Source organism: Heptranchias perlo, unplaced genomic scaffold (genome assembly GCF_035084215.1).
Source record: "Heptranchias perlo isolate sHepPer1 unplaced genomic scaffold, sHepPer1.hap1 HAP1_SCAFFOLD_125, whole genome shotgun sequence".
NCBI lineage: Eukaryota > Metazoa > Chordata > Chondrichthyes > Hexanchiformes > Hexanchidae > Heptranchias > Heptranchias perlo.
The window spans coordinates 143,082-158,135 of NW_027138483.1; the positions used below are offsets into that span (position 1 = coordinate 143,082).

Genomic DNA, 15,054 nt, shown 5'->3' on the forward strand with positions numbered 1-15,054 from the left:
TGCTCTTTATGTGGTCCTCTCAGCCGCTCTCCTGCTCTTTATGTGGTCCTCTCAGCCGCTTCTCCTGCTCTTTATGTGGTCCTCTCAGCCGCTTCTCCCGCCCTTTATGTGATCCTCTCAGCCCCTACTCCTGCTCTTTATGTGGTCCTCTCAGCCGCTTCTCCCGCCCTTTATGTAATCCTCTCAGCCCCTTCTCCTGCTCTTTATGTGGTCCTCTCAGCCCCTTCTCCTGCTCTTTATGTGGTCGTCTCAGCCGCTTCTCCCGCCCTTTATGTGATCATCTCAGCCCCTTCTCCTGCTCTTTATGTGGTCCTCTCAGCAGCTTCTCCTGCTCTTTATGTGGTCCTCTCAGCAGCTTCTCCTGCTCTTTATGTGATCCTCTCAGCCGCTTCTCCTGCTCTTTATGTGGTCCTCTCAGCGGTTTCTCCTGCGCTTAATGTGCTGCTCTCAGCCGCTTCTCCCGCCCTTTATGTGGTCCTCTCAGCCGCTTCTCCTGCCCTTTTGATATTCCTCTCAGCCGCTTCTCCTGCTGTTTTTGTGCTCCTCTCAGCCGTTTCTGCCGAGTGGAGACATTTTCTCTCCGTCTACCTTATCAAGCCCTTTCATTATCTTAAAGACTTCTGTCAAGTCACCCCTCAGTCTTCTCTTTTCAAGAGAAATGAACCCCAGCCTGTTACGTCTTTCCTGATCAGTATATCCTCTCAGTTCTGGTTTTTATCCTTGTGATACTTATTTGCACCTTCGCCAATGCTCCTCGACCCGTTTTCAATATGGAGACCAGAACCGTTCACAGTACTTCAAGTGTGGTCTAACTAAGGCTCTATATAAGTTTAACTTCTGTGCTTTTCAATTCTACCCCTCTGCTGCAGATATTCAAAAGGAACACAAATAAACTCTCCGCAAACTCCAGGAGACGATGATGGTCCACACTCTACAGGGCAGCCAGACATTTCCCACTTCTGATCGATACACAGATTTAATTGTAATTTCTTCTGCTACTAAGCTGACACTGGAGGAGCACGAACTGCTGGCCAGAGGCAAGGAACATGAAAGGTTACAACAGGACCAGATCAAGAAAGAGCTGGAGAAAATCCAAATTGATCAATTATTCCGAAGCAGTTTTGGCAAAAGTAGCCGATCTGGGACCTCGGTGGTGAGCGGTGTGGCGGGGATTGGGAAATCCACTATGGTGCAGAAGCTGGTCCATGATTGGGCCGCGGGGGAAATCTACCCTCAGTTTCAGTTTGTCTTTCATTTCAGATTCCGTGACCTGAACGTCATTGACGGTAGAACGAGCCTGAAAGCCATGGTACTGGATTCGTATCCTTATTTACACACGGAGCTGAAACACGTGTGGGAAGTGCCGGAGAACCTGCTCTTTATCTTTGACGGCTTGGATGAATTCAAGGATACGATTGATTTCACAGATATCAAGAGAAACACAGAGGCTCAGTACCATTGCTTCGAAACGGACTGTATGTGTGAAGTGTCTGACATTGTGCGCTGTCTCATACAGCAGAAGCTGCTCCAAGGCTGCTCAGTGTTGGTCACCAGCCGGCCGACTGCATTAGAGTCACTCGATAAGGCTGAGGTCAATCTGTGGGCCGAAATCTTGGGCTTCCTGGCCGACGAAAGGAAGAATTACTTCAGGCGGTTCTTTGGGAATGAGAAGCTTGGAGACGACGTGTTTAAATACGTGGAGGAGAGCGATATCATGTACACCATGTGCTTCAATCCTTCCGACTGCGGGATCCTCTGCACCACATTGGAACCATTCTTTAAAGAACCAGGGGGAGTGCGACCTATTCCCAGAAGCATCACCCAGTTGTTCTCAAATTACATCTACAACATTTTCAAACGCCATGACCGCCATGATGTGGACAACCCCCGTGAGGTGTTGCTCCGGGCTGGCGAGTTGGCTTACGAGGGAGTGTCCAATAGGAACATAGTGTTTAACGGTGACCATTTCCACCGCCATCGCCTCGAACCATCCAAGTTTATTTCAGGGTTTATGAAGGAGATTCTGGAGCGAGATGCTTCTGCCAAAAGCACCGTATACACGTTCCAGCACCTCACGATCCAAGAGTTCGTGGCCGCGCTCGCCCAGTACCTGACCCCGGTCCGCAGAAACCTACTGGAATACATTGACTTTGTCCATCGGAACAACGACGGCCGGTTTGAGATTTACGTTCGCTTTCTTGTTGGTCTCTGCTCAAAAGATGCAACGAGGCAACTGGAGGAGATCTAGGGCTCATTCGCTCACGAATCAAGTCGCCACGTGATAAAGTGGCTGAAGGGGAAGGTGGCGGCGGAGGTCAGAACGCCAACTCCCAAAGATAAACTCCTAAACATATTCTACTACGTGTTCGAATCAGAAGATGCGGAACTGGCCCAAATTGCAGGCAGATCTGTAGATATAATGGACTTCAGCCGTTTGACACTGAACCCTTTGGATTCTGCTGTCCTGTCCCATGTGATACAACACTCCGAGGATATACAAGAGCTCGTGCTGAACGGCTGCTGCCTTCACGCCGAAGGGATCAAAAGCCTTGTGTCGGCCCTGCCCAGGGTGAAAGTTCTCAGGTAGGTAGGCTTGCTCTTGCCAACTACAATCACAGCTGGAGGGAGAACGAAGCGACAGTTTAGTAGGTGACTTTAATTAGATAAAGATGAGACTTGTCCGAGAGTATCGCATGTGGAAAAGAAAGGAAATGGCTTCCTCCAATGTTACTTTGCCTTATTTCTGGGCCAGTATGTTTCTAGTCTAACCAGGAAAGAGGCAGTGCTGCATCGAGTTCCAGGCAAATGTAGAACTTGCATTTATCAAGTTATTTTTTAAAGTGAAGTCATTGTTATAATGTAGGAAACGTGGCGGGTTTTTTGGGCACAGCAAGGTCCCACAAACAGCAATGAGGTGAACGACCAAATGGTCCAGTTTTTTAAAATGTTGGTTGAGGGATAAATGTTGGTCAGGACACCGGGAGAACTCCCCATCGGACAGTGCCCTTGGAATTTTTACATCCCCCCAAGAGGGAAGACAGGACCTCTGTTCAACATCTCTTCCGAAGGAGCTGAAACAGGCCAGATGGGCCGAATGGCCTCTTCCTGTGCTGCACGATTCTATGAGAATGGAAGGCTACTAGAGTGGGTAGGTGTAACAATCAGATTAGATAAGGACAAAGAAGGAATTGGGACTAAAACAAAGGATTAGTCAAAGTGGGCTAGCACTGGGCCCTGATGGTTTGTGTCCTGAAATGCTGAGCGGAATCAGAGAGGAATCAGCGGAGGCTCTGACCTTCGATATGGGAGATGTGCCAGTGGGCTTGAGTGTTGCCAGTGTCGCATCTCTGTTCAAAAAATAAGAAATGGAGAAACCTGTCAACTATAGACCAGCCAGGCTAACGCCTGTAATGTGGGTTCTTCCAGATGCCATTATCAGAGATGAAATTAATATTCAACTGGAAACACATGGATTAATTAAAGCGTGAAATTGCAAAGGTGAAGGCATGTCTGATAAATTTACTATAGTTATTTTAGGCAATAACGGAATGTATCAACAAACGAAATTTTAAAAAAGCACTAGATAGGTGTTATATCCGAAGCTTGTTGGTAAAATCATAGAATCAAACCGCATAGAAGGAGGCCATTCGGCCCATCGTTCCAATGCCACCTCTTTGATAGAGTTATCCAATTAGTCCCACACCCCTGCTATTTCCCAATAGCACTGAAAATGTCCCCTTTTCAAGTGTATATCCAATTCCTTTTGAAGGATACAATTGAATCTGCTTCCACCACGCTTTCAGACAGTGAATAGCAACAGTCACATTGCATGAACAGGAATGTGTCCAGCATGGGCACGAAGTTGGTTGAAGGGCAGAAAATAAAGCGTAGACCTTAACGGATGTTTTTGGTGACGGAATGTAAACAGTGGTACCGGCAAGCGGTCGGTGTTGAGGGCGTCAGTTTTCTCATACAGCCTGCAAGATAGGAAAAGGACCACCCAGAAATCGGAAATGTACTAACGTCCAACAAAAAAAAAAGCAGATCGTTGATCGTGTCAGTGTCGATTAATACACGGCGCAGATAAATGTCAAATAACAAGTAATGCAGAGAACTGTGAGGCGACACATTTTGGGAGGGAGAATAAAGAGTGAACATTAAATGATTAATCTGTAAAAGGATTGGATTGACAGAGACATTAACAGTTCAGATATACAAGTCGTTAAAGTGGGACACAGGTGGATAAAGCTCGAAAAACATCCGAGCCTCGGTTTTACCTATAGGCACACAGTATACATTCATCACCCAGTATAAAATCGACATCCAGTATACATTCACCACCCAGCATACAATTGACATCCAGTCTACATTCGGACATTCGGACCCTAGTATATGTTCGAAACCAAGTATTCGTTCGGCCCCCAGTCTACATTCGACACCCAGTATACATTCATCACCCAACATACAATCGACACTCAGAACACAATCTACATCCAGTGTACATTCATCACCCAGTATGCAATCGACACCCAGTATGCAATCGACACCCAGCATACAAACTGCACACAGTATACAATCGACAGCCAGGATACAATCTACATCCAGTCGACATTCACCACCCAGTATAAAATCGACACCTAGAATAAAATCTACTCACAGTATACAATCGACAGCCAGTATACAATCTACATCCAGTAGATATTCACCAGCCTGTATAAAATCGACACCGAATATACAATCTATTCATCACCAATATACATTAACTGTCCAGTATACATTCAACACATAGTATACATTCATCACCCGGTAGATATTCACCGAGAAATATACATCCACCACGAAGTAGACATTCTTCACCCAGTATACATTCATCACCCAGTATACATTCATCACCCCGTATACATTTATCAGCCGGTATACATACACCACCGGGAAACATTCATCACCCAGTACACATTCATCACCCAGTAGATATGCATCAATCAGTATACATTCATTACCCAGTATATATTCACCGCCCAGTGCACTTGCATCACCCAGCACACATTCATGACCCAGTAGACATTCATCGCCAAGTATACATTCAACACCAAAGACACATTCACCACCCAGTATACATTCGACAACCAGTATACAATCTACATCCAGTATACATTCAACACCCAGTACACAATCGACACCAAGTATACAATCGACACCCAGTATACATTCACCACTCAGTATGCAATCGACACCCAGTGAACATTCACCACCCAGTATACATTCAGCACCCAGTACACATTCACCGCCTAGTATACATTCATCACACAGTATACATTGATCACCACGTATACATTCGTCACCCAGTATACATTCACTGCACAATATAAGTTTATCACCCAGTATACATCCCCCACCCAGTATACATTCACCACAAAATCTACATTCATCAGCCAGTGTGCATTCATCACCCAATATATATTCATCACCCAGTATACATTCATCACCCAGTATACATTCACCTCCCAGTATACATGCATCACGCATTATACATTCACCAACCAGTATACATTTATAAGCCAGTATAAAATATTCACCCAGTATACATTCACCACTCAGTGTACATTCACCACCCATTATACATTTACCAACCAGTGTACATCGCCACCCAGTATACATTCACCACCCAGTGTTCGTTAATCACAAATTATACATTCGGCTCCCAGGAAACATTCGTCAGCAAGTATACATTTACCAGCCAGTGTATATCGCCACCCATTATACAATAATCACCCAGTATACATTCACCACCCAGTATACATTACTCACCCAGTATACATTCACCAGCGAGTACAGATTCATCACCCAGCATAAATTCACGACGCACTATATATTCACCACCCAGTATACATTCACCAACAAGTGTACATTCATCGCCCAGTATATATTCACCACCCAGTGTACATTCACCACCCAGTATACATTAATCACCCAGTATATATTTATCACCCGGTATACATTCACCACCCAGTGTACATTCATCACCTAGCATACATTTATCGCCCAGTAAACATTCATCACCCAGTATACATTCACCACCCAGTGTACATTCACCACCCAGTGTACATTCATCACCCAGTATATATTTATCACCCGGTATACATTCACCACCCAGTGTACATTCATCACCTGGCATACATTCATCACCCAGTAAACATTCATCACCCAGTGTACATTCATCACCCAGTATACATTTATCACCCGGTATACATTCACCACTCAGTGTACATTCATCACCTGGCATACATTCATCAACCAGTAAACATTCATCACCCAGAATACATTTATCAGCCGATATGCATTCATCACCCAGTATACATTCACTGCGCAGTATTCATTAATCACCAAGTATACATTCACCACGAAATACACATTCATCATCCAGTATACAATCGACACCCAGAATACAACCGACATCCAGTATACACTCATCACCCAGTATACAATCGACACCCAGTTAACATTCGACACCCAGTATACAATTGACACCCAGTATACATTCACCACCCCGCATGCAATCCACACACAGTATAGAATCGACAACCAGTATACCATCTACATCCACGATACATTCAACACCCACTATACAATCGACACTCAGTATGTAATGGACACCCAGTAGACATTCACCACCCAGTAAAAAATCGACACCAAGAATACAACCTACACCCAGAATACATTCGACATGCAGTATACAATCGACACCCAGTATACAATCGACACACAATATATATTCGACATCCAGTATGCATTCACCACTCAGTATACAATCGACACACAGTGAACATTCAGCACCCAGTATACATTCAGCACGCAGTATACATTCCCCACCCGGTTTACATCCCCACCCAGTATACATTAACCACCCGGGAAACATTTCTCACCCAGTATGCCTTCACCACACAGTATGTCTTCACCACGCAGTATACATTCAGCACCAAGTATACATACAGCATACAGCATACATTCACCAACCAGTATACATTCAATACCCTGTATACATTCACCAGTCAGTATAGATTCATCACCCAATATACATTCAACACCCAGTGTGCTTTCATCACAAATTATACATTCGGCTCCCAGTATACATTCACCACCAAGTATACATTCGCCACCCTGTATACAGTCACCACTCAGTATACATTCAACACCCACTGTACATTCAGCACTCAGTATACATTCACCACCAAATATACATTCACCTACCGTTGTACATTCATCAGCCAGTGTACATTCATCAGTCGGTATACTTTCATCACTCAGTATACATTCACCACCCACTGTGCATTCACCACTCAGTATACTTTCACCACCCAATATTCATTCAACAACCAGTATACATTCATCACCCAGTATACATTCATCAACCGGTATACATGTATCACCCGATATACATACACCACCCCATATGCATTCATCACCCAGAGTCTATTCATCACCCAGTATACGTTAACCACAAAATATACATTCATCACCCAGAATACATTCACCACCCAGTATATATTCACCACCCAGTATACATTCACCACCCCAGTGTACATTCACCACACAGTGTACATTCACCACCCAGTATACATTCGCCACACAGTATACATTCACCGCCCAGTGTACTTTCATCACCCAGTATACATTGATCACAAATTATACGTTCATCACCAAATATACATTCATCACCCAGTATACATTCACCATCAAATGTCCATTCATCACCCAGTAAGTATTCATCACACAGTACACATTCATCACCCAGTGTACATTCATCACCCAGTATACATTCACCGCCCAGTGGACTTTCATCACCCAGTATACATTGATCACAAAGTATACGTTCATCACCAAATATAAATTCTTCACCCAGTATACATTCACTTCCCAATATACATTCATCAACCATTATACATTCACCACCCAGTCTACGTTCACCAGCGAGTACAGATTCATCACCCAGTATACATTCACAACCCAGTATGCCTTCACCACTCAGTATACATTCATCACCTCGTATACATTCACCGCCGGGCATACAATCAGCAGCCAGTATACATTCATCACCAAGGATATATGTATCACCCGGTATACATTGATCACAAAGTATACGTTCATCACGAAATATACATTCATTACCCAGTATACATTCACTGCCAATATACTATCATCACCCAGTATACATTCACCACCAAATATACATTCATCACCCAGCAAATATTTTTCACCCAGTGCACATTCAACACCCAGTATACATTCATCACCCACTGTACATTCATCACACAGTATACTTTCACCACCCAGTATACATTCACCACCCAGTGTAGATTCATCAACCCGTATACATTCAACACACAGTATACATGCATCACCCAGTATAAATTCACAACCTAATATACATTCACCACCCAGTATATATTCATCACTAAGTATACATTTGCCATCCAATATACATTCAGCACCAAGTATATATTCACCACCAAGTATATATCCACCACCCAGTATACATTCATCATCCAGTATACATTCACCAGCGAGTACAGATTCATCACCCAGCATACATTCACCGCCCAGTACAAATTCACCACCCAGTGTACATTCGCCAACAATAATACATTGGGCAGCCAGTATACATTCGCCACCCCGTATACATTCGACACCCTATACTTTTGGAACCCAGTCTACAATCGGCACCGATTATCCATTCGGCCTCGAGGATATATTCCGTGTATAATGGGTCTGGTGCATTATGAGTGGGGTGTATAATGTGGAAAGTGTATAATGGGCGGAGTGTATAATGGGTGGGGTGTCTATAATAATGTGGATTGTATAATGTAAAAGGTGTATAATGTGGTAAGTGTATAATGCGTGGAGTGTACAATCAGCGGGGTGTATAATGTGGGAGATGTATAATGGGAATGGCGTATAAGGGTGGAGTGTGTAATAGGTGTGGTGTATAATGGGTGGGATGTATAATGGTTTGTGTTTATAACGGGTGTGGTGTATGATGGGTGTGGTGTATAATGGGTAGGTTGTATTTTGGTGGTGTATAATGGACTGGGTGTATAATGTAAGACGTGTAGAACAGGGCAGGTTGTATAATGTGGGATGTGTATAATGGGTGAGATGTATAAAGAGTGCAGTGTATAAGGGGTGGGGTGTATAATGGCTGGGTGTATAATGGGTGGGGTGTGTAATTGGCGGGGTGTATAATGGGTGGGGTATATAATGGGTGTTGTGTATAAGGGGTGGGCTATTTCATGGGTGGGGTTTATAATGGGCGGGGTGTATAATGTAGGGGTGTACAATGGAGGGGTGTTAAAAGGCCGGGTGTACACTGGAAGGACTGTAAAACGGGAAGCCGATTCGCTTTCGCCTGTTTCGCGCTCCCGCCCGAGATCGATTTCAATGTTCAGGCGAAGTGGGGTTCGTGGGCTGGGAAATATTAGGACCAGGATGGGCAGCAGTAATTCTGTTCCGGTTATAAATGCATACATTCTGTTCTGATTTGATATTTTTCTTTGGTTGCATGTCATTATTATAGTTAAATGACAAGACTTAGCGAAATTTAGCAGCGCTCCGGTGTTGTTGGAGCAGAGGCGGTTCTCAACAAGGCGGGTTGGGGAGATGGCACTCCGGATCTGCAGCGCCATCACTGGCGGAAGGGTATGATTACAGCATGGCAAGTTCCATCGTCAGCTCCCATTATAAATCGGGACATAAAGGAAAGATAAAGAACTTTTTTTTATATAGTGCCTTTCACGACTTTAACACATCAAAAAGCGCTTTACAGCCAATGAAGTACTTGTTTTTAAAGTACAGTCACTTGTAATGTAGGAAACACGGCAGCCAAATTGCTCAGAGCAATCTCCCACAAATCACACTGAGATAAGGACCAGATAATCTGCTTTTAGTGGTGTTGGATGAGGGATAAACATTGGTCATGGATTGTGGGGAAAACATCCCTCCTCTTCTTCGAAATAGTGTAAGGGGCTCCTTTACACCCACCTGAGAGGGCAGACGGAGCCTCGGTTTAACATCTCGTAGGTTATTCTCGCATTTTTATTTCATTGTTGCTCTGATCTCCAGGCTGCAGGATAATGGTCTCACAGCTGCATGTATTGAGAATCTTGCCTCTTCTCTGAATGCAAACCGTTCGCTGACTGAGCTGGACCTGAGTGACAATCAACTGGGAGATTTAGGGGTGAGCCAGCTTTCTGAGGCTCTGAGGAACCCTGACTGTATGATACAGAAACTGGCGTAAGTAATAGACTATGAGAGATTGTATCACTGACAGCGGGTAAACACTCCACCGAGTCCCTCCCTCTTCTGATACATGAATATTGTTAATATTACAATTATTATTGCTGTTTGTAAACACTGGGTATTCTGCCCCAGTCCCTCCAGCTCGGATACAGGAATATTACCATTAGAATAATTAGGATTGCTATTGTAAACACTGGGAAGTCTGCCCAAGTATCTCCTGCTCAAATACATGAAAATAACTAATATTCTAATTAATATTGATGTTTGTAACTGCTATGTAATCTAGCTTAAGTCGTCTTGCTCAGATGCATCAAAATTACGAATATGATATTTAATTTTCCTGTTTGTAAACGTTGGGTATTCGATTCCACACATCCAACCCGTTCACTCACGTAATATTATTAATCTTATTTAATATTACGATTAGTAAAAGTATTTATCCGATTATTACCATTATAAAGATTGAGATTATGACCCCTCCACTTTGTCCTTCCTGCTGGAAAAATACGAATCCGATGAGGACCATTATCGACATAATATTGTTATTAATTACATGATTATTATTACTTTTATACACAGTCTACAGACACACTGCTGCAATTATTATTACATTTTTACTATTCATAACTATCAAAACTGAAGGACATTCTATGCCCAATGTATCCCTGTCCTGAACCATCAATGTTTTCTATATTACTGTTATTAATATCCATCATTCTAATCTTTCCTACCAATAAAGTCTACGGTCAGTTCACCGCCCAAATTGTTCCTAATCATCAATACATTTATATTAATATCACGAGTATGTAACAATATTTGTATTAGTTAGACAATTATTATTGCGGTCCAAACAATAGCGCCCGTTTACACTGTCCCTAAAATAGGCGGATAAACCCATAGTGCCCGTTTAAACCTCTCCCTAAAATGGGCGGACAAACCCATAGTGCCCGTTTTTACCTCCCTCTCTAGCGGGCGGATGAATCCATAGTGCTCGTTTACATCTCTCCCTATAATGGGCCGATAGAAGCCATAATGCCCGTTTACACCTCTCTCTATAGTGGGCGGATGAATCCATAGTGACCGTTTACACCTCTCCCTGTAATGGGCCGATAGAAGCCATAATGCCCGTTTACACCTCTCTCAAGAGTGGGCGGATAAATGCATAGTGACCGTTTACACCTCTCCCAATAATGGGCCGATAGAAGCCATGGTGCCCGTTCACATCTCTCCCCTTAATGGGTGGATAAACACATTGTGCCAGTTCATGCCTCTCCCTATAATGGGCGGATAAACGCAATGTGCCCGGTTCTACCTCTCCCTATAATGGGTAGATAAACCCATAGTGCCCGTTTACACCTCTCCCTATAATGGGCAGATAAACCCATAGTGGCCGTTTTACACCACTCCCTATAATGGGCGGATAAATCCAATGTGACCGTTTACACCTCTCCCTATAATGGGTGGATCAACCCATATTGCCCGTTTACACCTCTCCCTATAATGGGTGGATAAACCCATAGTGTCCGTTAACACCTCCCCATTTAATGGGTGGATAAACCCATAGTGCCTGTTTACACCTCTCCCTATAATGGGCATGTAAATCCATAGTGCCCGTTTACACCTCTCCCTCTAATGGGCGTATAGACCCATAATGCCCGTTTAAACCTCTCCCTATAACGGGCAGATAGAACACATAGTGCCCGTTTATACCTCACCCTATAATGGGCAGATAAACCCATAGTGTCCGTTAACACCTCACCATTTAATGGGTGGATAAACCCATAGTGTCCGTTAACACCTCACCATTTAATGGGTGGATAAACCCACAGTGCCCGTTTACATCTCTCCCTATAATGGGCGGATGATCTCTCATTGCCGATTTTACTCCTTTCCCTATAATGGGCGGATGATCCCAGGATTGCATTCCAGTATCGGAGCCCACTTATTTTCTTCCCTGCCCTTGGCCCACACCACGCCCTGCACCCAGGCCATAGAGATGCGAATTTCGACCTTTGTGTCCTGATTCAGATCTCTGTCTGTATCTGTTTCTCTCCAGACTGTATACCAACCATCTCACTGATATCTGCTTAGAAGGTCTCGCCTCCGCGCTCAGTACAAACCGTTCACTGACGGAGCTGGAACTGGGGCGCAATTCGTTCACTGACCAATCCTTCCCCGATCTCCTGCACCTTATACAGAACTGCAAGAGCCTGAAGGACATCAGGTGGGTGCTGGTTTTAATGGTCAATTTGCTAAATAAAATATGATTGAGTTGTAATCAATCGCCAGTCGATGCCCGTCACCTTGGACACTCTTCGTCAAGACCAAGTATAGTATTTAACACGAGACAGGTTAAAGGGCATGTCCAGAGAGTGTGGACTGAATTCCGGACCAACTTTGAAATGATTTTGACTTTGTGATGGGGTAAAATGGGCGATCTCGAATTTGTCATTGTTAAATGCCCCACACGATTATCTTTTGCACCGCGGCATTCCAAACAGTCCAGAGATCATTTGTGTTCGTCAGTTCAAGCGGGTTTAGAGGTAATGGGATAATTGGACCATAGCAATCAGAAGTGATTCAGTTCCCATTTCAAGCCCAATATTCTGTCTTTATTATTATAAACTATTTGTGATTTTATATTATTATTTATAGTGAAGGGAAACCTGAGAGGTACAAAACTAGTATTGGTTGGAGAATGGGAGTTTCTCCGCAGTCATGACGAACTGAGAAACGCAAAATCTTGGCGCGACAGCGCTAACACTGGTGGTATGTTGTAATAGCGACGTGAGACGTTTACATGGAGAGTTTCCATGAAAATTGTGGGCATGGGGTCGCGAGATTTTCATCTTTACTGCCCGACCATTACCAACGCCTGGAGAGAAGGGCAGAAAGTAAAATCTGTCAGGAAGAATCGCCCACCAATAACAGAACCTGTCCGATTTACAATCCATGCTTTTCTCAGGTGACGCTTGACGCTCAGAGAATTTATAATGGGAAAAGTTGACACAAAACTGTATTATTTTAACTCTGGCTGATGGGATAACATGAGCGCTATCGACTTGGCTGCCCATTATACACCACGCCTGATTTTCTCCTCCGTTGCATTCAATTAACAGGAAAATCAGTCGTAGATCAGAATGGGCGGGTGATTCGATATCGCCAATTTTACACCATTGCCCAAAGTTAAAATGAGTCCCTGTGACAAGAAAGTGAGAAAAAAAAGCAATGTTGCGCGGGCAGGGAGCATGTGTGTAGATAAATATTCTTCTTCCGCATATTATAGATTTATTCGCAATTTTATAACAGATAATCCGTTAGTGATAATTAAGAGAGGCATGTCTGTGATTTCCCTTCAGTGTGATTGCCGGTAATTTTCTGTTTATTTTTCAATCTGTCTTTCAGGTTGGAAGGGAAGCGATTCAGTTCACTTGTGAGAAAACATCTGAAATCACTGGTAGAATCCAGAGCAGGACTGAGGGTCACTCTGTCCACCGATTGATCGGAGACTGAAGCAATGATTCACAGCACAATCCTGATATAAATTGTACAGTTTGTCGCCGTTCCAAAGGAAGAACTCCAATTTATTCAGCGCTTTCACGTCCCTGGGCGCACTAAATACAGGCCGACACTCACAGTTCAGTACTGAGGGAGTGCTGCAATGTCGGAGCTGCCGTCTTTTGGATGAGGCCCTCTCTGCCCTCTTAGGTGAATGTAAAAGATTCTTTGGGACTATTTCGAAGAAGAGCAGGGAAGCTCTCCCCGGTGTCCTGGTCAACATTAATCCCTGAACCAACATCAGGAAACAGATGGAATGGTCACTATCTCATTGCTGTTTGTGGGATCCTGCTATGCGCACATTGGCTGCAAAGCATCTTACATCACAGCTGTGACTTCACTTCAAAAATGCTTCATTGGCTGCGAAGCGCTTTCTAGAAGTTTTTTCTTTTTTTTATTCGGTCATAGGATGTGGGCGTCGGTGGCGAGACCGGAATTTATTGCCCATCCCTAGTTTCCCTTGAGAAGGTGGTGGTGAGCCGCCTTCTTCAACCGCTGCAGTCCGTGTGGTGAAGGTTCTCCCACAGTGCTGTGAGGGAGCGAGTTCCAGGATTTTGACCCAGTGATGATGAAGGAACGGCGATTTATTTCCAGGTCGAGATGGTGTGTGACTTGGAGGGGAACGTTAAAGTGGTGTTGTTCCCATGTGCCTGCTACCTTTGTCCTTCTCGGTGGTAGAGTCCGCGGGGGTGGGAGGTGCTGTCGAATAAGCCTTGGCGAGTTGCTGCAGTGCATCCTGTGGATGGTACACACTGCAGACACAGTGGTGAAGGAATTGAATGTTTAAGGTGTTGGATGGGGTGCCAATCAAGCGGGCTGCTTTGTCCTGGATGGTGTCGAGCTTTTTGAGTGTTGTTGGAGCTGCACTCATCCAGGCAAATGAAGAGTATTCCATCTCACTCCTGTCTTGTGCCTGTAGCTGGTCGAAAGGCTTTGGGGAGTCTGGAGGTGAGTCACTCGCCGCAAAATACCGAGCCTCTAACCTGAGTTTTCCCCCGATTTCCATTGACATCAATTCTACTCGGGCTGCTTGGTGCCACACTCGGTCAAATGGTGACTTGATGTCAAAGGCAGTCACTCTCACCTCACCTCTAGAATTTAGCTCTTTTGTCCATGTTTGTACCAAGGCTGTAATGAGGTCTGGAGCATCGGTGAGCAGGTTATTGGTGAGTAAGTGCCGCTTGATAGCACTGTCGATGACAC

The 15,054-nt window shown here is 44.2% G+C and overlaps 1 protein-coding gene across 1 annotated transcript; it reads left to right on the forward strand.

Moving 5' to 3' along the window:
* The first annotated feature begins 916 nt into the window (after positions 1-916).
* LOC137308245 (NACHT, LRR and PYD domains-containing protein 12-like) lies at positions 917-13,795 on the forward strand. Its single transcript, XM_067977079.1, has 5 exons — positions 917-2,200; positions 2,288-2,583; positions 10,117-10,287; positions 12,350-12,517; positions 13,699-13,795. Exons 1-5 carry the CDS (start codon positions 917-919, stop codon positions 13,793-13,795), a joined length of 2,016 nt encoding a protein of 671 aa, XP_067833180.1.
* The last annotated feature ends 1,259 nt before the right edge of the window (positions 13,796-15,054 follow it).